Source organism: Macrotis lagotis, chromosome 5 (genome assembly GCF_037893015.1).
Source record: "Macrotis lagotis isolate mMagLag1 chromosome 5, bilby.v1.9.chrom.fasta, whole genome shotgun sequence".
Taxonomy (NCBI): domain Eukaryota; kingdom Metazoa; phylum Chordata; class Mammalia; order Peramelemorphia; family Peramelidae; genus Macrotis; species Macrotis lagotis.
This window is the reverse complement of record NC_133662.1, coordinates 253,099,958-253,122,650: the sequence shown is the minus strand read 5'-3', so window position 1 is coordinate 253,122,650 and position 22,693 is coordinate 253,099,958. Positions and strand designations below refer to the sequence as shown.

The 22,693-nt window shown below is 41.2% G+C and overlaps 1 protein-coding gene across 2 annotated transcripts in view; it reads left to right on the top strand.

Annotated features, from left to right (window-relative positions):
* The first annotated feature begins 12,063 nt into the window (after nt 1-12,063).
* The window catches only part of EIF4H (eukaryotic translation initiation factor 4H), a 34,051-nt gene continuing 23,421 nt past the window's right edge, over nt 12,064-22,693 (top strand). The window contains exons 1-2 of one of the 2 annotated variants that reach the window (XM_074189403.1): nt 12,064-12,191; nt 14,789-14,908. In XM_074189403.1, coding sequence (XP_074045504.1) covers nt 14,907-14,908 — 2 coding nt within the window. In that variant the 5' untranslated portion in view covers nt 12,064-12,191; nt 14,789-14,906. Of the gene's footprint in view, nt 12,192-14,788; nt 14,909-16,012; nt 16,178-22,693 lie in introns of those variants that run through there. The other variant, XM_074189402.1, reaches the window with a different exon arrangement.

Sequence of the window (22,693 nt, the reverse complement as noted above, 5' to 3'; positions counted from 1 at the left end):
AATTTTTTAAATAAAGTATTAGCCAGTAAGCTCCAGCATATTAGAAAGATTGTGCACTCATAGCGGTTGGATTTATACTGATAATGTGGGGTTGGTTCAATATGTAAGGAAGACTTTGAATATAATAAAGCATGCTAATATTAAGAATTATAGAAACAGTAATAATAATCCACTGTCAGCAGTGATCTATATTGTGCCCTGGTAATCTGTATAGAATTCCTTTTTTCTTGTGATCTGATTAACTGAAGGGACAAGGGAAAAAAATTAAGAATATTTGAGATAAAAATTTCAAAACTTTCACAGGACATAATCTTAATTCTGTCCAACTAGAAATGCATTGCTGGTCTTCTATTTTCCCAGCTGCAGATACTTTTCTTGGAGTTTTTAGCTATTGGCATTCCTAATTCATTTATCATATAATGTGATTAGTAGTTTGTTACTACTGCTAAAATGGGTTATGATATTTTTCTGCTGGTGGTCTCCTGTACCAGAGGGACCAATGTGCTTATCAGTTGTTAAAAAAAAATGCATCATACCTCACAAAACCTTATCTTATTGAAAAAACAATTCACTCAAAACAATTCCAGCACAAAATGGATGCTTAAAACAAATTAGTTACACTAAACTGACAAGATTATTCCTACTCTCTAATCAAGGTAATAAAAGCTGATCTCACTAGAGGGCTATGTGGTCTGCACTACAGGTGGCAGTTAGTGTCGCCCTATCTACCTACTCACCTACAGAAAGAGTGGGCAAAGGCATGGGACTTGTGCTGTTGAGAATTTATCAACCAGGAGGGAGATGGTCTCCTGGGAATATTTCACCCAACAACAGATTCCCAAACTCGAAGGTCAAATAAAATGAGTAGTTAGACTGAAAAGAAAAGAAATTTATTAGCCAAGTAAAAAAGTTGGCTGGTAAGTAGCAGCTTCAATGCATAGGCTCTAAGTTTTTGGCTTTTACAGCCTTTGGTAGCCAGCCAAAAGAATTTTAGGGACCACTGGGAGGCTATTTATCTCTATTAGGAATTTGGTCTGCAAAGTCCTGAATTATGTGTTGGGTAAAACATTTGTTTATCACATGTAGCTAAAGGATATTGTATACAGTAAGATTTTGTGTATTTAACCTAAGCAGAATGAATGTGGTTAGGGGAGGGAAAATGCATTCTCTGAGGTTAGGGAAGGAGCACAGTGCAGAAATCACTAGGCTTGGAATCAGGAAGACCTGAGTTCAAATCAAACCTCAGACACTGTGTGACCCTGTACAAGTCACTTAACCCTGTGTGGCTTGGTTTCCTTATCTGTCAAATGAACTGGAGAAGGAAATGGGACAAATCCCTCCAGTATCTTTACCAAGAAAACCCAATGGGGTCATGAAGAGTTGGACACAACTGAAACAACTGAATAGCAGCGTACATTCACTGCAGCAAAATGGGGCCAATTTGTCAGTTTTAAGGTGCCATAAATCAGGTCACCAGTTCTTTTGCAAGGAAGAGAGATAAATATACCAGGAAGCCAAATGAAACACTAGTCCATTTGAGTTTTTGCTCATTATGTCTTTCATTCCCAAAGAGTAATGAAAAGGAAAATACTATGTTGGGGTCAAGGTGCAATATGTCTGCCTGTGACTGATAAACCAATGGTTGGTAGTTGGCTCTTGCCCTTCATTATTGATGAAGACAAAAATGACATCACTGTTTTTGAGACAAATTACCATGTGTCCAACTGTGGCTGATCAGCCCAATACAAGCTAGGAATGTTTTATGAAAGGTCAGGCATAAATAGTCCAAGGAACACCTGGATGCTTACTCTAAACTTTCGTATGTCACATTTCCTTTGTGCTACTTCAATTCTGCCTTCTTCATAGAGCAAAACACCCTCACTGATGAGGGCACACTATGCTGGGCAGTCTTGTGCCAGTGTCTCCTATGTTACCCAATCAATTCTAAAGATCTTAAGAGAGTACTGTGCGTCCCATTATCACTTCTTCTGATCCCCTTGTGAGCACTTGCCCTGTGTGAGTTCTCCATAAAATAGCCTTTTTGGCAAACATACTTCTGGCATTCTAACATCACCAGCCCCTCATGGTTGCTCTCTCTGTAGTAATGTTGGGATGCTAGGCAGTTTAGTTTGAGAAAGGACCTCAGTGTCTATTATCATCTCCTGCCAGATGACCTTCAGAATCTTCCTAAGACAATTTAAATGGAAGAGATTGAGTTTCCTGTCATGGCATTGGTAGACTGCCCAGGTTTCACAGGTGTATAGTAATGAGGTCAGCCCAATGTCTCTGTAGACCTTCAGTTGGTAGTCAGTCTGATACCTCTTCTCTCCCACACTTTCTTTTGGAGTCTCCCAAATACTGATCTAGCTCTGACAATGAGAGTGTCATCCTCATTGTCAATGTGTACCTCCCTGGAAAGCGAATTTGTTTACAGTACTCAAAATTCTCCATTGGCTATAATCAATGGTTCCGCATATGGATGGTATGGTGCTGGCTGATGGAGCACCTGTGTTTTCTTGGTATTAATTTTTAGGCCAGAATTATCACAAGCATCAGAGAATTGATCCATACTTTTTTGTATCTCAGTTTTGGAGACTGCATTGAATGTATGATCATCTGCAAACAGAAGATCATACATCAACACTCCTTCTACTTTGATCCTAGCATGTAACCTTTTCAAGTTGAAGAATTTGGCAACAGTTCAGTAGATGAGGCCATGTTCATCCTCAGTGAAGGTGTTGGAGAACATGGCTGAAAACCATGCTAAAATGTATGGGAACAAGGACACATCCTTGTTTCATTCCATTGGTGACTGGGAAATCTCAAGAAATGCCCCTGTAATTGTCACAGGACAAGCTATTCCCTTTTTACCTTTATAGAGTTGGACAATGGAGGCATCCTTGAATTCTTGGTGGATAATCTCTTCATGCATGGAAAATGTCAGTCAGTTTCAAATGAGTAATGGACCCCCACCTCACAAATCTCAGTTGGAGTAGAATCAGCACCAGGTGCTTTGCCCCTTGAAAGGAGTCTAATGGCATTCAAAATCTTTTCTTCAGTTGAAACTTCAGCTAGGGGCTGATTGACTTCAACTTGAGGTAAACGATCAGTGGTTTCTACATTGATCGATGATAATCTGTTAAGAACACTATGAAAGTGTTAGCCCATCTCTCTAGGATCATATCCCTATTGTTAATTAAGGTGGACCTGAGTAGATGAGATGCACCATAGGTCTTTGACTCATAAATAGCCTCCAAGGCATCATAAAAGTATTTTCATTTGTTACTGTCTGCATAAAACTGAATTTCATCTGCCTCCTTACTAAGTCAAGAGTCCTGTATCTCTCTAAGCTTCACTTGTACCTTACTTTGGATGGAATTTTAATGCTGCTTTTTAAGAAATGGATGAACTATCCTGCTGGTAAACCCTGTGGAATTCTCGTTTTTCTTTTAGCGGCTTCTGTATTTTTCCATCATTTTCATCAAACTAATATGGCTCGACCATAGGTTGGGCATAAATATCCATGTGAACATTTGGAAAGGAGATGTCTCTAAATTTATGCATCTCACTTTGAGCTACTGTAATTTTCCTTCATTGGTAGAACAGTTCCTTTTTTGATTCAGGCCCATCATGCTGGGCAATCATTTGCTTAATATAATTCAGAATTGATTGGCCTTTCCACATAATTGCCCACAGAGTGCCTAGGAGTCATTGGGCAGTTTCTCACAGGAAACACTTAGAGGACTAACCAATGACTGTTGTTAGGTAGTTGACTCTGGTGACAAAAAAGTAAAAGTGTCAGAGGAGTAAGACCTCTAACAGGGAAAATAATTGGTGTTCTTCTCCAAGAGGGCAAGTCTATTGATGGTACTGGGCAAATACTTCTACAGTTAGTATAGCAGGCAACCTAATAATGGTCTTTTGGAAAACTGACTATGGAAAAAATATCTTCAAGTTGTCCCTGGTACTTCGTGTGCACAATTTTTGTTTTTACTTTTTGGAGGCAATGGGAATGAAATGACTTGTCCATGGGCACACAACTAGTAACTGTCTAAGGCTGAATTTGAAGTCAGGTCCTCCTGACTCCAGAGCCAGCACTCTATCCACTATGGCACTACCTAGAGACCACTCTGTATAATTTTGATAATTACTACAAATAGGGTGAACATTACAACCAGAAAATTAACTACTTTTTCAAGGTCAAACTTACAGTAATTTTAATCACAGATGTATTCTTTGCAAAGATTAACTCCAATTTGTATAAAATATTTAGTAGTGATTGTTATCTTTTGTTCTCCTCCTTCTTTGGCCCTTGTGCCTCTAAGGGATGGTGCTATGGAGTTCTCTAAACCACTTGCTGCCCTCTGCTTCCATTCACAATTCACCATAATCCTTCCTGTACAAAATCCTGACAGGAACATTATCCCTCAAACCTGCAAGTTAAGAATCCCCCTTGTAAAATGTGAGCAATTTGCTCTGGATATAAAAACTACTCTGGGATGCCCCCCTCCCATTGCTTTGCCTCCTGGATAAGTCATGATTTGTATTCTCAACATCATTTGAGCTTCATCATCTTGAGTGTTAAGGTCACCAGGTAGGTATAAGCTGCCTGCATCCCAGAGATTTCCTAAACCGATATGAAAATGAGGGAATTGATGTATCCTCTCTAAACAGAAGCTCTAGTCCCCAATCAAGCCATGAGAAAGAGAAGAGGTTGGAAGAAGAGAGGAAGGGGGAACACAGTATGAGATTGGACAACCGCTTGGAGGTGAGAAATGCAATGTGGGCCCGGGAGACATGGGATGACCAGAAACCACAATAAAAAGAATGGCCTGCACCATTCCAATAGTAGGTCTATAAACTGAACAAAGCAAGTTAATATTGGAAACTCTTGGGATTGATGAATGTTTCCCTTTTGGCCTAGTCACTCCTTGAATCCTCCTCCCCAATAAACTTCCTGAACAAGTTTCCTGGATCCAAGGCCATTCCAAGTCTGGGAAATGGAGTTTTCCTGTTAGGAGGATTCAGCTGAGTCTCTTTCCACTGTGAGAGAATCTCTATGAGAAAGCTGGAATGGTAGGCAAATCAGACACTATTCAGAAGGTCTGGATAGCCATGGTCATGATCTAAGTCCCAGCAAGTGCATGAATTGAGAAGAAAATACTTCGATTTTGTGGGTTAGGAAAAGGTGTTAAGACTTGGGCTGGTTCCAATACTGAAAAGAGAATAAGTAAACTGAAGAGGGAGGAGTAGAAATGAGGGTAAGAGAGGGTATTTGGGGATTTCTCCAGAGCTCTCCAGGATGGTCTGCCAGGGTATCTCCCTTTTATAGCTTCCTGATTATGTTTTTTGGCTCCATTAGATGGAAGATACAACCTTTGCTTTTGTTTGTATTTGTAAAGCACAGTGCCTAGCATAGAGCAGGCTTTTTAATAAATATTAGTTGGTTGATTAAGAACCCTTTTCATTACCCTGTGTTTTAGAAAGTTCAAACACAAAGGTCTTCCTTGAACTGTTAAAAATCTTAGAAAAGTCACCAATGTCTGCATCGTGGGGTGTCACCTATAATCATCCTGGAAATTCAGGGGAGCAAAAAGTGTCAGACAAGACACTTGTCTGATAAGTCTAAATGCAAATCTGGAGGATAGGGCTAAATGATGAATGCCCTCCTTTATGGGAGGGGAGCTAACATAGAAGAAAGACTGTTGTGTTTTTGTGGGTAGCAAGAGGCAATTCCCAAGAGGCTGAAATAGTCAGAAACCACTGAAGCAGCTTCTTTATTTTCTTTTTACTTTTTTTTTTTTGCAAGGCAATGGGGTTAAGTGGCTTGCCCAAGGCCACACAGCTAGGTAATTATTAAGTGTCTGAGGTCAGATTTGAACTCAGATGCTCCTGACTTCAGGGCCTGTGCTCTATCTACTGTGCCACCTAGCTGCCTCCAGCTTCTTTATTTTCTAATTAATTAAAAAAATAATTTTATATGATTTTTAGATCTATATTTTCTCTCTTCTACTTCATCCTTCACCTATTCTTTACTGAGAAAATAAGAAAAACAAAACCTAATGCAAATATGCATAATCAAGTAACATGAATTTTCACATTGTCCATGTCCAAAAAAAATTGCCTCAACCTACACAGTCTATTAGGTCTATATATATAGAGAGAGTAGGTAGCATGTCCCATCATGAGTCCTTGGAATTCTGGTTGGTATTAGTGTTGATCAGAGTATTTCAATATTCTTTGTCTTTATGATATTGCTGTTATCGTTTAAATTGTTACCCTCTTTCTATCAGTTCATACAACAGTTCCCAGGTTTCTCTAAAATTATGTCTTTCAATATTTCTAACAGCACAAAGGCTCATGCATTTTAATATTTTATTAACGTGGCCTATCAAAGAACAAATTATATTTCTTTAATTATTTGTGTTTAGTAATTGTGTTCATATAGTTCCTATGGATGTGATCTGACATTTAAACTCCCACTTCTCACTTTTCTTGCTGAATTTTCTGTGTGTGTGTGTGTGTGTGTGTGTGTGTGTGTGTGTGTGTGTGTGTGTGTGCGTGTGTGTATGAAATGCTGATAGTCTATGTGGATATTGTTTCAGTTAGTTGTTTAGTTGACCCTTCAAGATTCTCTAAGTAAAACCATCATAGTTATTATCTGCAAAAAATGATAATTTTTTTTCCATTTTGGTTTTGTTTAGACCTTTGATTTTTTTGGTCTTACTATAGTTCACAATTCTAGCACTATATTGAATAGTAATGGTAATAGGGACACTCATTTTTTTTTAAATTGCCCTTAATCTTATTGGAAAGATAGATAAAGCTAGTTTTTGATTTTAGATAAATCTTTGTAGTTCAGTTGTATTCAACTAAAATGGCTCCATGAATTCTTTTTTTTATTTTTATTTTTAGGTTTTTTACAAGGCAAACTGGATTAAGTGGCTTGCCCAAGGCCACACAGCTAGGTCATTATTAAGTGTCTGGGCTCAGATTTGAAGGTACTCCTGACTCCAGGGCTGGTACTCTATCCACTGCGCCACCTAGCCACCCCCATGAACTCTTGTCTGTAGGGTTTTCTTGTCAAAGATATTGATGTTGTTTGTCATTTCCTTATGCAGCATGTCCCCATTTTATAGATGAGGGACTGAGGTAAATAGGGATTAACTAACTTGCTTAGGGTCACAGAACTAGTAAGTGTCTGAGGTCAAATTTTAACTCCATCTTCCTGTCTCCCAGTCTGGTACTCTTCCCACTCCAATACCTAGTAGCCCCTTTAGATAGATACTATTATCATGTTGAAGAAAGCACCATTTATTCCTATTCCTCATAGTATTTTTTAACAGAAAATGTTATTTTATTTTGTCAAAAGCTTTCTCTGTACCTGTTGATATAATGATAAGGTTTTGTTATTAATAATGAGCAATTAGATTTATACTTTCCTTGAATTATTGAACCCTTTCTGCCTGGTAAATCCCATCTGGTCATAGCATATAGTTTTAGTGATATATTACTATGTCTCCTTCCTAATAGTCTATTTAAAATTTTTACATCAATTTTTTTTCTTAGATTTTTTTTTTTGTAAGGCAAATGGAGTTAAGTGGCTTGCCCAAGGCCACACAGCTAGGTAATTATTAAGTGTCTGAGTCCAGATTTGAACCCAAGTACTCCTGACTCCAAGGCCAGTGCTTTATCCACTACGCCACCTAGCTGCCCCTACATCAATTTTCATTAGAGACATTAGTCTATAGTTTTCTTTATCTGGTTAGGCTCTTTGTGGTTAAGGTATTAAGACCATATTTGAATCATAGAATTTGATAGAACTCCTTTTTCCTATTTTTTAAACAGTATTTTTTAAAGTAGTATTGCAATTAATTGTTCTTTAAATGTTTGTAGAATTTGGTTATAAATTCTTCTGGTTTGTGAGTTTTTTTTACTTTGGAAATTCATTTATGACTTGTTTGATTTCTTTTTAAAAGGTGGGATTATTGAACTCTTTTACTTCTAATTCCATCAATCTGGCATTTTGTATTTTTGTAAATATTTATTCATTTCATTTAGATGATTAATTTACTCAGGATATAATTAGGCAAAATATCATTTAATAATTTTTTATTTCATCTTCATTGGTTGAGAATCCACTTTTATTTTTTGATTTTGGGAAATTTGGTTTTATTTTTTATTTTTTAAAGATCAAATTAGTTTATGGATTATTTTATTGATTTTTTTAAAAGTCCATAATTTTACTTATTAATTCATTTTTTTCTTGCTTTTAATTTTATTAATTTCTTCCCTGATCTTCAGGACATAAGGATTTATTTGACAATCTTAAATTTGTTTTTTTCTAGGGTTTGTTTGTTAGTTTGTTTAGTTGCCTGCCTAATTCATTGATCTGCCCTTTCCCTCTTTTGCTGATGAACATGTTTACAGATGCAAATTTTTCCAAGTATCTGCCATCCAAAAATTTAGATATTTTGTTTCATTATTTAATGAAATCATTGCTTCATTGATTTGTTCCTTGACTTACCCATTCTTTAGAATTAAGTTCCTTAGTCTCTAATTTTTCATCTTTGCTTCAAAGGCCTTCACTGAATATAACTGTTATTGCATTATGATCTATAAAAATACACTTAAATATGTATGTTTTTCTGTGTTTGTGAGAGATTTTTTGCTCCAATATATGGTCAGTTTTTCTGAAGGTAGACAGTAAATAGGTATATTACTTTCTATTCCATTCAACATTCTCCATGCCTCTGACTACAACTTTTCAAATTTTATCTTTAGGTCCTTAATTTCTTTTTTTTAAATTTTTGGTTAGATTTATTTAAGCCTGAGAAGAGTAAATTAAGATCCCACATTAGTATAGTTTTACTATTTCTCCCCTTATTTGACTTTTCCATAAGAATTTAGATGCTATGTGATTTGGTGTATATATTTCTCTTTTTGCTTTTACTCTTAGATTATGATTGATGCCACTATCTTTTTTTAAACTTTAGTTTAAATATATTCTATTTTAGTCCCTTACTTTTGTGTATCCATTTCAAATAAGTTTCTTGTAAATAATATATGTTGAATTTTGATTTTGACTCTGTTCTGCTATGCTCTTTTGACAAATTATCTTTGTAATAGAATTTATTTTCACATAATATTAATCGAGGACTCTCTTTGGTCCTATGTGTATGGTTTACTACCATTTTATTTTCATTTCTGTGTGAAAGCACAATCCAGATTTTGGTTGGGGGAGGAATATTATTCCATTTGAGTAAATGTCCTTGCTAAGAGTTGAAGTGTAACACAAACTGATTGTTAATGGGAAGCACACTAATGGGGGCTCAGACATTCCAATAATAGGAACAGCTAGTTATACTCCTACTCCTAAATCCTGAGAATAGTTGCTCCTCCAAAGGCTCATCCTGAAAGCAGGAGGCTAATTGGAAGTAGGTCAGAAAGAATTCTACAGAGATTTTTGATGATCTTAGAGAAAGTAATTAGAGTCAAGGTTTGAGGATAAAAGACTGAATACAAAGACTAAAAAGTAAGTTGGAAATGGCAAAGTAGATTTCATGCCTGTAAGATTCACATGCCTGTGAAAGAAAGAAATACATATATGAGTTGTTTTCCTGAGAAGAGAATAAGGTCCAGTGAAGGTTTTCTGGTTTGTTTTTATTTTGAATAAAGATCACCTAGGCCATCTTCCAGTGCTCTAGAACCAGATTTTAATGTAATTAGGAAACATCTAACAAAATAAATAAAATTACAACATCACAGATGTTAATTTGTGGTTTTCTGAGTCATCATTTGGCCCTTAACCATTTTTCATTTGATTTTGACAGCACTAATCTAGACTTTTCTAAAAGCCACAGGAAGAAGGCAGTGGGCTTTCATTCCATTGTCCGCTCAGTTGTCAAAATGATATTCCTAAACCACAGTTCCAACAATTCCTTGCTCAAGAAATCTCATAACTTCTTATTACTTCTTGGTGTTTTTTTTTTATTAAGAATGAAGAGGTTCTTAATCTGGGATCTGAATTTGTTCTTTTAATATTTTTATTTTTAGGTTTTTTGCAAGGCAAATGGGGTTAAGTGGCTTGCCCAAGGCCACCCAGCTAGGTAATTATTAAGTGTCTGAGACCGGATTTGAACCCAGGTACTCCTGACTCCAAGGCCGGTGCTTTATCCACTATGCCACCTAGCTGCCCCTGTTCTTTTAATATTTTGATAACTATTTCAATAGAATTGATTTCCTCTGTGATACAATGTATTTTATTATATGTAATTAAAATTGTGAAGTAGAAAAGGGGTCTATATTTTTCATCAGACACTGCCCAAAGGGTCTAGGACACTCTCTTGGTGACTCACAAAATCTGACTCAAGGCCAGCTTTCCCAGGATGATTCTTTTTTTTTTTGCAAGGCAATGAGGTTAAGTGACTTGCCCAAGGCCACACAGCTAGGTCATTATTAAGTGTCTGAGGCCACATTTGAATTCAAGTACTCCTGACTCCAGGGATGGTGCTCTATCCACTGTGCCACCTAGCTGCCCCAAGGATGATTCTTTATAGTGCCTTCCTTGAATTCATTTTAGTCAAACTAGTACACTCTTTTATAATATTCTAAGTCCTGTCTCTGTTCCTTTACAAAAGCTGCCCTTGACCTTGCAACTTTCACCCTCCTCCTCTCTGACTCTTTAATAATAGTAATATTAACAAATATCTAGCATTTATATAGTGTTTTAAGGTTTGTAAAGTATGTAACATTTTAACTCAACAACCGTGGGAAGTAGGTACTTTCATTATCCCCATTTTACAGATGAAGAAAATGAGGCAAAGAGAGATGAAGTTACTTGTTCAGTAATATACAGCTACTGAATGAGTAGATCTGAAGTAGGATTTGAACTCAAGTCTTCTGGATTCCAAGTCCCAACCTCTATCCACCATACTACTAGATGTAATCCTAGATCTCTTTTAGCTGAATTCATGTGCCTCATACTACCAGAGGCTTTTTCTGATTTCCTCAATTTTTATTACTCTCCTCCATTTCATATTTATTGTTGTATATAATTTGTACATTCTTTGCAATGGCAATGTTGTTTCCTCTTAGTTGAATGTAAGTTCAATGAGTACAGGGATGATTTTTTTTGTCTTTATATTTCTAAAGCCTAAAGATGTGCCAGAAACTTACAAGATATGCATCAAAATGTGATTGTTAGATGAAATGAATGGAATTAAAATGAGCATTATAAGTCTTAGTCTTACATTTTATGATGAATCTCATTCAATCTGAGCCTTCTCTACAATTTATTTTTGTTTTTTGCAAGGCAGTGGGGTTAAGTGACTTGCCCAAGGTCACACAGCTAGGACATTATTAAATAATGGATTTGAACTCAGGTCCTCCTGACTCCAGGACCAGTGCTCTATCCACTGTGTCCCCTAGCTGCACCCCCCACTCTCTAGTTTTAGAGAGTTGCCTGAGGCACTCAAGAGAGGTCAAATGATTTGTCCAGGATTAACCAAGGCAGGATGGTAAAAAAAATGACTTGAACCCATATTTTCCTTATTCAATGAGGCAGCTCTCTGTCTACTCCACCATTCTGTCTGTCTTGGGCTAGTTAACATTTTTACTAATTCATTAGATTAAATGTGTAGTATGTTTTTAGAACTCTAAAAGTGCAAAGGGCTCCCTTAGGAGGCAATGGACTTCCCCTCATTGGAAGTCTTGAAGTCAAGGTGACACGTTCACTTTTTGTGAGATGTTGTAAGTTATTCCTTTGCTCAGGCATCTGAAGTCTCTTAAACATAACTTCTGTGGCTAGAGATCTTTCCACTACACCTCACTATTCATCAACAATAAATGTTTTCCCATGGTGATCATAATATGATGATAGCTGGCCATTGTCATTGCCTACACAAAACCCATCCTCAATAGCCTCATCAGCTTCATCAGCTGAGCACCTTTGGTTCTTTCATCATCACCATCACTGAAAGCCTTTATTAAGCACTTGATGATGTAAGAACTAGTGCTAAGCTACAGAGAGAATTTCATAAGTCATGCCCTTTGCCCTCCAGAAGCTAACATTCTCAATTAGACAACATCTAAACAGATACATAAAACCAGGACATACAAACAGTAGAATAAAATCCTTAAGCCAATACAAGAATGGGCAGTAATGTATTTCCATCATACATAAGCCATGGGTAAGTGTTTTTTATTGCATTTTAGATGTGGGGCCAAAGCAAAGACATAACTGGAGTGGAGACCAACCAGAGAAGCTGGGGTAGGGGAGTAAATAAGACTTTAGATTTCCTCTGATTAATCTGAGAAGGTTTCACTGAAGAGACTACAGGACTTTAGAGTTTGTGTCCTTATGATTTGTGAATTAATTTTGGATCTCATATTTTTGGCTCTTTTCAGGAGCCACCTCTTACACTGAAGCCTCCATGATCCCCCTCAAGTTGTGTTCACCCTTTGTGAAAGTCCTGAAATGACCTAGGATGAGGACTAGCTTAGCATCAGTCAGTCTTGGACAAATCCAGGGCCTGAGATGATAAGTGATCTGTTTTTGCCTATAGTCTGTACAAACTTGTCAAGCACCTATTGTTTGTCTTTGTAGAACCAAGGCTCTTAGAAGAGACTATCTTTTTTTTTAGGTAGTTTTTTTTGCAAGGCAATGGGGTCAAGTGACTTGCCCAAGGCCACACAGCTAGGTAATTATTAAGTGTCTGAGGCCTAATTGGAACTCAGGTACTCCTGACACCAGGGCTGGGTTGGCTAGCCACCCCAAAGAGACTATTTCATTTAAGGTTTTGAAACTAAGAGTATCTGGCACCTTTTAGACTTTAAAAATTTTTTCTCAATTCCGCAAATTTAGTTTTCAAAAAATCAATTTTTGTAAGGTTTTGAATTTTGCATTTCTCCCTCTCTCCCTCCCTTCCCCTTTCCCTCTCCTCACCTTTTAGACTCTTGATAAAAGTTTTTTCATTATTAATTATCGATTGATTCTAAGCCACACAATGGAAATGCCCTCTACCAACGAGATCTGAATCTTTGAAGTTTACAATGTTTTGGAGTTCTAAATAATTAAATAATCGTTCCAAGGTCTTACACTCTCTCTCTCTCACACACACACACACAGGTGTCAGAGGCCAAACTTAGGGTTCTTAACCCAGAGAACACTCATACCAACCTGTCCCACCTATGATGATTACTATTTTTATAAATTACTTAGATGAAGGCATAAGTGATGAGTTCACCCAATTAGCAGATGACACAAAACCAGTAGGAGAGATCCAAAAGTGGAAGGAGGGACTGCTTTAGGAGGCAGTAAACTCCCCCCTCAGTAGAGGCTGAAACAAACACTGGAAGACTACATTTGGGTGGGACAGGAACAGTATGGAGATTCTGTGTAGGAGACAAGTGGTGTATATTCAAGGTGCTACTTTAGTATAATTATGGTGAATATTGAAATTTAAAAATTACTAAAATATATCTCTGTTGAGTTTTTCATCTCTAAAATCAGCACTGATCTGGGAATCAGCAGATTGAACTCTATCTAGTCTCATCTCCAATAACCATCCCTGTGGGCTTGCATATCCTTCATCAGCAACTGGGGATCTATTTCCCTCATCCATTTATTGTACAGAGTTATTGCTATCCTCAAGGTTCCTTTTAGCTATAAAATTCTAGATGGATAAAATATACTTAAAGGAGTGTAGTTGTTTTATCTTTTCATAATATCTTACAAGACTCTTAGCTCAAAGTGGCCCTTACATGAAATAATACAAAAGCATCCTATCTGTAAGCCTAATGCATAATTAATCCAAACTTTTCAAGCTATCAAGATTCTTTAGAGTTCTTTCAAAGAGTGAACTTAAAGGCTGATCTGATTTTCATCTCACCAGACCAACCCACACATCCATTTCCAGGCACATGATTATTAGCATGTGAAGGAAGATGCATCTCATTGTTTGTTCAGTGATATAATGAAGATGCTATCTGGCTTCTATTCACAAAATATCCTGACTTCATCCCTTTGCTTTCCCTTTCCAATTAGCTAGATGTCAGCCTGGCTGGGTTTGTGGTTTGCCCTTTTTGGCTTTATGGCCTCTCCCCTGCTTGAGGCTTCTGTGTCATATGATGAATGTGCACCCCAATGTCCTAAGAGTTTTTTATGATGAGGGGTAAAGTATAAACCTTATTACTGAGCAGAAACTCCTTTATGTCATGGAAGGGTACTGTACAAAGGTGAGGCTTCCATTTCGTCCCCTTGGGCAGATGATGTACCAGGCCTCACATCTGGTGGCTGACTAGCAGCCACTGCTGCTTCACTTCATTCCCTTTCTAGGTTGGGCTCCTAAACCAAGTTTCTCCCAGCTGGGTGAATTCTCAGAGTCTTGATGGGTAGCAGGTCAAAGACAGGATTGTTACTACTGAGAATCTAGCTAGACCTATGGTTCTAAATTTTTCACCTTTTGGCAGCCTACTGAAGTCTATGCATCCCTATTTAAAGGCCTGAAAGGAAATACATAGAATGTCAAAGGAGGGGCAAACTGGCCCAAGTCGGGGAAATGGAGCAGCTAAAAACTTCCATTCCAATGAGTATTGAGGAAGGAGAGAGACAGAGAGGGCTCCAATGTGACAGATGTGCAGTTTTTAGATCTAGAAGGGACCTCAGAAACCGCCGATCCTTCATTTTACAGATTTAGAGAAGACTTGTTTTTTTACCTGGTGGAAGGCACCCAGACCAAGGACATGTAAACTCGAAGATTTTCTAATCCAATTCCTTATTTTGCAGAGGAGGAGGAGGAACCTGAGGACCACAGGGGGAAGCCAAGTCGGATGCTCATGAACGTGGATCCCTAAAATACAGGGAGGATCAAGGGGGGAATAACCAGAGGAAGTCAACTCTATAGATGTGAGTACGTGGGATATGCCCAGTCTTAGGTTAGGTTTCACGAGAGATGTGGAAGCCTCGATCGCCTGGACAGCAACACCACAGAAGGGGCCCGGGGATCCCACGGCTCAGGGGAGGGTCCTCGGACCTGGGTCCAAGCCCCATCTCTGACACCCCGGTGTCCTCGGGCACTTTCACCCAACTTCTTGGTCCTCAGTTTCCTCCTCTGTAAAAAGGAGGGAGTGGAGCTGGAGGCGTCAGGCCAGCTGCACCTCCGGGGCCGGGCGGGAGAGGGGTCCCAGGATGTCCCCCAAGTCTCTTGGTTTCCCAAGATACTTGGATTGCAACCTCGCTTTTTTCTCCAGCCCTTCTTCCCTTGCGCTACTGGCTGAGCTTTCCCTCGTGCTTTTCGGGATCTTATTTTGTTCACTATTTCCCAATTACAAATTCACAAATTATTTGCCGAGGAATGTCGGAGTCCTGAACCCTCCCCCTCCCCCCACCATGTTGCAAAGGAAAACACGGGGAGGGAGGGTCGGTCTGAATGGCCTTCGGGGGTCGGCGGGTCTCCCTACAGAGGGGCTGGGGGCGCCCTCGGGGGGCCTGTGCAGCAGCCCCCGGCCCGGGCGGCTCCCCGGGGAGGCCTGGGGGGCTCCGGCCCGCGGCCCCCCGCGCGCGGGGCGTTTCTCGGGGGGGGCGCCTTTGTGTCCGAGGGGGAGGGGCGGGCGGCCACGTGGCGGGGCCCGGGGCCTTTCCGGAAGGGGCGCCCGGGGGGCCTCGGGCTCGCGGCCCCTCGCGGCCCGGCCGCGGCGGGGCTCCGGGCCGGCGGGCGGCGCGCGGCGCACTAGGCCCGGGCAGGCGGGGCGCCGCCGGAGCGCGGCCGGCCAGCACACAATGGGCCGGGGCGGGGGGCGCGCGGGAGCCGAGGCGGGGCGGAGCGCCCAGCCGGGCCGCGGGGCGGCGGGCGCGGCGCGGCGTGGCGGCGGGCGGGCGAGCGGGCGGGCGTGCGGCGTGCGGGCGCCCGTGCTGCGGCCGCCGCGGCGGCGGCTGCCTGCGTGCTGCGTGCGCGCCTGCGTCGAGCCTGCGTGCCTGCGTGCGCGCCTGCGTGCGGGCGGTTTGCGATCAGGCAGCGCGGCGGGCAGCCCCGGCCGCGGGGCGGGGCGGCGGGGGGGAGTTATATTGCGGGGTCCTTCCTCGCTCGCCCTGGTTCCTCTCGGAGCGGAGACGGCAAATGGCGGACTTCGACACCTACGACGATCGGGCCTACAGCAGCTTCGGCGGCGGCAGAGGGTGAGGCGGCGGCGGCGCCCGAGCCGGGAGGGCGCGCCGGGCCGGGGGGGGCGGCCGCGGCCGGGGCCGGGGGCCGGGGGCCGGGCGCCGGGCCGGGCCCGGGGGCTCCCCGCCCCGCGGCGGGCGGCGTGTGCGCGGCGGGCGGCGGGCGGAGGCCGCGGCCGGGCCCCGGCGGTTAGCTTAGGCCGCGGCCGGGCCCGGCCGGGAGCTGCAGCGCGGCGCCGGGGCCGCGGGGAGGGGGCAGCTCCCGGGCCTCGCCCCCGGCCTCTCCGCCCTTTCCTCCCTCCGCTATCCCCGGAGGCCGCTGCGGACCCACCCCCGGGGGCCGGGGGCTTGTTTCCCCCCACCCCGGGGGACGGGGGGGGGGGGCCTGTCGCTGACCGCCTCGGGGAGCCCCCGCTGCCCGGCGCGCCCCTGAACGGACCCGCCCCCGCCTCAGGCAAATGAGGGGAGGGGGCTGGGGGTCACAAAGAAGCGGGGAGGAGGCCGCGGGGGCTGCCATCGGGGCTCCCCAAGGCCGGGCCCGGCCGCGCCTGCCCTCCGCTTCCGTCCGTCTGTGTTGGCGCTGACCCGGGGCCAGTGAAAGTGTGCGGGAGGCCGCGGGGATACTTTGTATCCTCCCCGGGGACCTCCATTGAGAGAAAAGGGGCCGGGCCGGGGCCGGGGCCGGGGCCGGGGCCGGGGCCGGGGCCGGGGCCGGGGCCGGGGCCGGGCCGGGCCGGGCCGGCGCTGAGGACACTGATTAGGCAGAAAGGACTCGGCTGCTTCTGTAGCGGGACCTGCTCGTTGGGGAGCACGTGGGGGACCCCGGGCCACCAAAATGACACCTTGGAGAACGGGAACCGGCCTCGCCTGGCGCGCTTTTCTGGGAACGGCGTTTTGTGCATCGTTCCACGTGTATTCGAGCGAGAGTGGGCCGAGTGGCTCGCTGGTGCCTTGCTTAGAGCCTGTTCGGTTGAATGTGGAATAAAGTAGGTCTGCCTCGCCTGTTTTGAGTTAGGTTGCCCAGCCAAAAGGAGCCATTAAACCCAGTGGGAAAGTGTAAAGTCGGAAGATAATCCCAGGGTCCCACTCCACCTCAGATGCTTCCTATCTCTGGCCAAGGCAATTCCAAGCGCTTCACACCCCGCTAACCTGGGTCACTACGACTATGTACCCCCAACGCCCTTTGGATTTTCAGGGCTCACATGCTTTGCTAATATTAAACATTGTGGATCACCGGGCCCCGTTTATATAAATGAAACTATCCTTACTAACCCCCCATCCATGCCCAATAGAAAAAAAGAGAGCAGTTTACCCAAGTCACAAAATAGTCACTCAATTTTATGTCGTTTTATTTTATTTTTAGGGTTTTTTTTTTTGCAAGGCAAATGGGGTTAAGTGGCTTGCCCAAGGCCACACAACTAGGTAATTATTACCGATCTGAGGCCAGATTTGAACTCAGCTACTCCAGACTCCAGGGTCATTTAGCCACCCCCATATATCATGTTATTTAGGATTTCATTATCAATTTCTTGCAAAAAAAAATAAGACCCTACACTTGTCTCTTTCTGACTGCTGGTTCCTTTTTAATGTTTTCCCCTAATGTTTCTCCTAAAAGGGAGAAACCAGGAGATTGGTAACAGCTCAGGTAAAAGAACTGCTAGGAGTAGGTGACTCTAGGTAAGTCACTTAACTCATCTAGGCCTCATTTTCCCATCTCTAAAAGGAGGGGATTGGCCTGATTGACATTTTAGGTTTCTTCTGTCTTTACATACAGGATTCTATGAAATGACTTAGTTTTGCTGAGCATTTTCCATTTTCTGTTCAAGAATAATACAATTCTTGAGCCTCTCAGGTGATTTTTATAGTTTGGAAAAAAGACCAGTCAATTTGCAAAAAGTTCCTTAAAAATGCAACTTTAAGTGAAATGTATTCATTTCCATTTCAGACAGAAGTGAGCTGATCTGATTCAAAGGATGCTGGGTTGTATGGGTGGAGTGCGAGTCCAGAATTGCTCCTTTTATTCTATCCTCTTCTCTTACTACATATAACAAATTGGTTTCATAGCTAAAGAATGAAATGAAACTGATGGATTAATTTCTTAAAACTTCTGTAGCCCAAGGCTTGAGGATGGGGTGGAAGGAACAGATTCAGAAAAAACTAAAGACAAAGTATGTAATCCACTCATAAAGTATATTATGAAAAAGCAATTTACATTTTATCCCAAGAGAACAGGGTCTCTAGCAGGATTGAATTATTTGGCAGTGTAGAACAACTGTTGTTGATTGGGGAGCATGTTTTATTTAAACTAGGTCTCTTCCTGCTGTCTCCGTGGTATACTATGAAGGACTAAGTTAATTTAGAAAATATTATATACCTACCACAGGCAAGGCACTGCTGGGTGCTGAGATACAAAGATGAAACACCATTTCCCTGACCCCAGTGGAGTTTAATGTCTGCCCTGAGTGAGCATGCTTCCTCCATGGGAACTGAAGGCCTTAGAACCTGGGGAGAGGCAGGCTCACTCATGCTTTCTAAGCTTAGCCCTGTGTCAGACCCTAACACCTCCCTTTCTTTTTGGGGGGGCAATAGGAGTAGCAACTGGTATGTGATGCCCATTCCTTACACTCCACCTACTCCTGGCCCCTCTTTTGGGAACTGTTGCCAACCTATTGGTTTGGGTTTTTTAATTACTTTATCCCTTTTAGGAGAGACATTAAGAAATTTTAAGTCAATAAGAGAAGTGTAATGGCTTTTTTTTTCAAGAAATTGATAGTCAAATCCTAAATAAATTGACATAAAAAATTTTGAGTGACTATTTTGTGACTTAGATAAATTGCTTTGTTTCTATCTCCTTTTTTGTTTGTTTCCTATTGGGGGATGGGTGGGGTTGGTAAGGAATACTACCTTTTTTATAAATGGAGAGAGCTCTGTGAATGCTCAGTACTAGCCATGAAAATCCAAATGGAGTTGGGGACTTAGAGGAGCTGAGGTTAAAAGCTTGAAATTGCCTTCCTTAGTGGTGCAGGTTCAAACTTAGCTCCTTTAGAGGGGAACTTGGGATTCCATGGAATTTCAACTTGAACTATATGGGGCCTTGAGCTTTCTAAGTTTTAACTCCAAAGAAATCATGACAAAGATTATAATTGATGTTTGCGATGTCAAGTGGTAGAACTAATTGGCATCTGTAACAGTTAGGAAAAGCCTAAACCATGAGCTGCCATATGTGCTTTCAGTGGGTGTTGGATGCTGAAGTCAGCCCCACCCCCCTTTTTGGCAAATCACTAGCTTGAGTGGGATGAATTAATTGTCAGCACAGTGCCCTCCTATCCAGAACTTGCCGATTGGTTTCTTTGTGTGACTGGAGGAATAGAAGTTGGCATAGGGACTGGCACAGTTAGTGGTTCTCTTTGGCCCTTTAAAGTAGTTCCAATATGTCCATCTCACCTGAAATTTTCTAAATTCTAAAATTCCTCTTTGGAACTTATCATTAGATAGAAATGTCTTGAGTAGATGGGAGTGGTGATAGGATAAAATAGGCAATACAAAGAACCCCCAAAGGTTCAGAAGAGTTCCAGGAGAATCATTTCAGATGGGGATATGACCTAAGAGCAGAGCCAATTATCAATTATTCCAATTACTCAGCAAGCATTAAGTGTTTATATGAGCAAAGCACTGTGCTGACATTGGGGATATTGAGGCAAAGCAGTCCCTACCTCTAGGAGCTTATTTTTTTTATGGGGCAAAGACTACATGTCAATAATTAGGCACTAGCAAAAATGTGAAATGGAATCTATCTAGGCCTGAAGTCAGAAGATGGAGCATCATTTTTGAGGAAACAGCAAGGAAACCTGTAGAGCTAAAAGGGGCCAAGCGTAAAGAGCTTTACTTGACAGAGATCTTGATATCTATCTGATTCTGGAGGCAGTCCCAGGGTGACCAGAGAGTAGCTGAAGAAATGATGGGGAGCTGGACAATAAAGTGCCACCTGTTTATTGTTTGTACTACCTAGGAATTTTACTGTACTTTATCTTAAATTGAAGTAAAGGAGATCCTCTGAACGACAGTTAAGTTCAGTCTTTTAGTATTGGAAAGAGATCTAGTCCAACTCCTAGGTGAATTGGCAAATGTGACTGAAATGCTTATGGTGGAGTCGGGAGTCTAAAATAGAAAACAAAAGCCAGCCTAGAAATATTAGGTAGTGGCTAAGATTATACTTCCACATTATTTGTTTAGGTAGTAATTTAAGATGAACACCCAAGGGAATCCCTTCCCTTTTGTACAATCACTATTGGGGGATGGGGAGAGAATGTATTTTAGAAACTATTCAGACTCAAAAAATGATTGAATTACACTCTAAAGAAAGATCTGGAATTTATATTTTTGCTCCTTTTGCTTTTTCTACTTTGTGTGTAGTTGATAAATTGGGATCTTTTTAACTTTGTTAATTTATGGTAATTTGACTGGAAATTCTTAACTTTTCCAAGGACTCTAGTCTCTCTTAATGTGAAAACTTCCCTTATCTTACAGATCCATTATTTACCCGAGGTTCTTAGCATAAACTTTCTGGGTTTTTATTATAATGTAAATTTCTTGCTTATTATCTGATCACTCACTTCTCTACTTGGTATATCTCTGTTTTACTGTTTACTACAGAAACATTTGTTAAGCCCCCTATTGTGTCAAGTTAAATAGATTGTACCTGCTTTCTAGGAGACAACACTGCATGTTCAAATATGTAAACTCTGGTTTGAATACTTTTGGGGAACCAGGAACCTTCCAAAATTAATTTTATATATAATACTATGCTACAAATGAGAACTAATTAGCCTTGTTAGATGATAGAGCAACCAAAATGGAACTCTGCTTCCAAGGTTTCATCAGCTCTTAGACTCATGTCAATGCATAAATTTATGCAGATTACAAAGGAAGGCAAGTTACATGAAATATAACTTATCAAAGATTCTGCAAAATAGTCGTAAGGTTTTATTTGCTAAAGTCCATTTTAAGAACTCCTCTTAGGTTACCAATTAGGGAGAGCTACATCAGATTATTAAAGAATGTCACTTATTTGGATGTTTTATTTGCACTGTAGGTTTTAGAATCGAAATCAGAATTTGGTTCTCAGAGGTGGAATTTTTATCATCTTCTAAATTAGAAATTTCATGGAAAAACTTCTTGAATATTAAATGATGTGTGATTTTATTTTTTTTTACAACCCTCCCTGCATCATGCCTGTGAAAACCTGATTTTTAAATCTACATCCCCAAGTCAAAGCTGTTATTAAGCTTTTAAATTAAGGCTCTGCTGTCTGTCCTCCTGGAATTATTTCCTGTTCTTAGTCTTGCTTCTTTCAAACTTTCTTCCCCCTCACAATGTACTCCTCTTAGATTTACTCTTGATGCTGCTCATCAAATCATTTTCTGTTAATGTTTTGTGTGTTTTATCTTATCAACTAAAGTTCCTTGTAGGAAGAGATCGCTCCTCCACAGGGTCCTGTACTTAGTGGGCCTCAATTAAACGTATTTTTGAATAATGAATGATCACTTGTGTTAGGAAATTAATGTTTTTGGAGTGGCCCTTTCAAATTTTGGAAGCTAGGGGTTGATTCCCTTAAAGATAAAATTTATAATTTTGACTTTCTTGCTATTCATCGACTCCTAAATGCACCAGTAAGGGTCCTCAGGGCATTTGGTCAAAGCTCCCTATTTTACAGATCAAGAAAGTAATATTTAATTAAAAGCAAGCATCAGCATGGTCCGCCTTTTTGCACGACTGGGGGAGAGAGAGTGATGGTACAATAATGAATGAGTTCAGACTAACTACCTGGGTTATGTTTGAGCAGTCCCAGCTTGTCATTCTCCTCAGGGACTCTAACAGTCAGAGCCTTTATTGGCAATGCAGCTGTAAGAGTAAATTAGTAAGACTTGTAAAAACTTTATTGTTGTTGTGAAGTATTTCTATATAACAGTCCAATTTATTAAATGCTTTTATAGCCATCTTTAAACATCCTTTGAGAAGGATTGTCCTTATTCTACAAAGGAAAACCAGGTATAGCTGGGGGTGTTTTTCAGATTATTGAAACAGTTTAGATAAAGTTTTTCCCACATCTGTCTTTACCCCCTTCTCTCATATTTTTCCCAAGATTTCCTTGAATTTTTTTGGTTGTGCCCTCCATGGAGGGCGGTGGGGATTGTTTCTTTGTATCTATCTGTAGGGCCTAACATGATACTTAGCACTTATGAGTTGCTTTATAAATATTGGTTGATTGACTTAAGTAGGGGAGAGTATTGTCTTAGTTTACAAATTTGTTTCTACTATGTTTCATAATAATCTTGTGTAGTTTGTACATTTATATTTTGATTTTCTACTTCAGGAAGGCTTCACCAGACATGGATTTAAAAAAAAAACACCCCACGAATTCCCAAATATGTAGATTAGTATGGAATATTTCTAGCTGAGTTTTCAGTCATGTGATTGCTATTGCCCAGCAGTGACCTTGCAAGCAGGAAGATCTGCCTTTGCTTTTCAGTG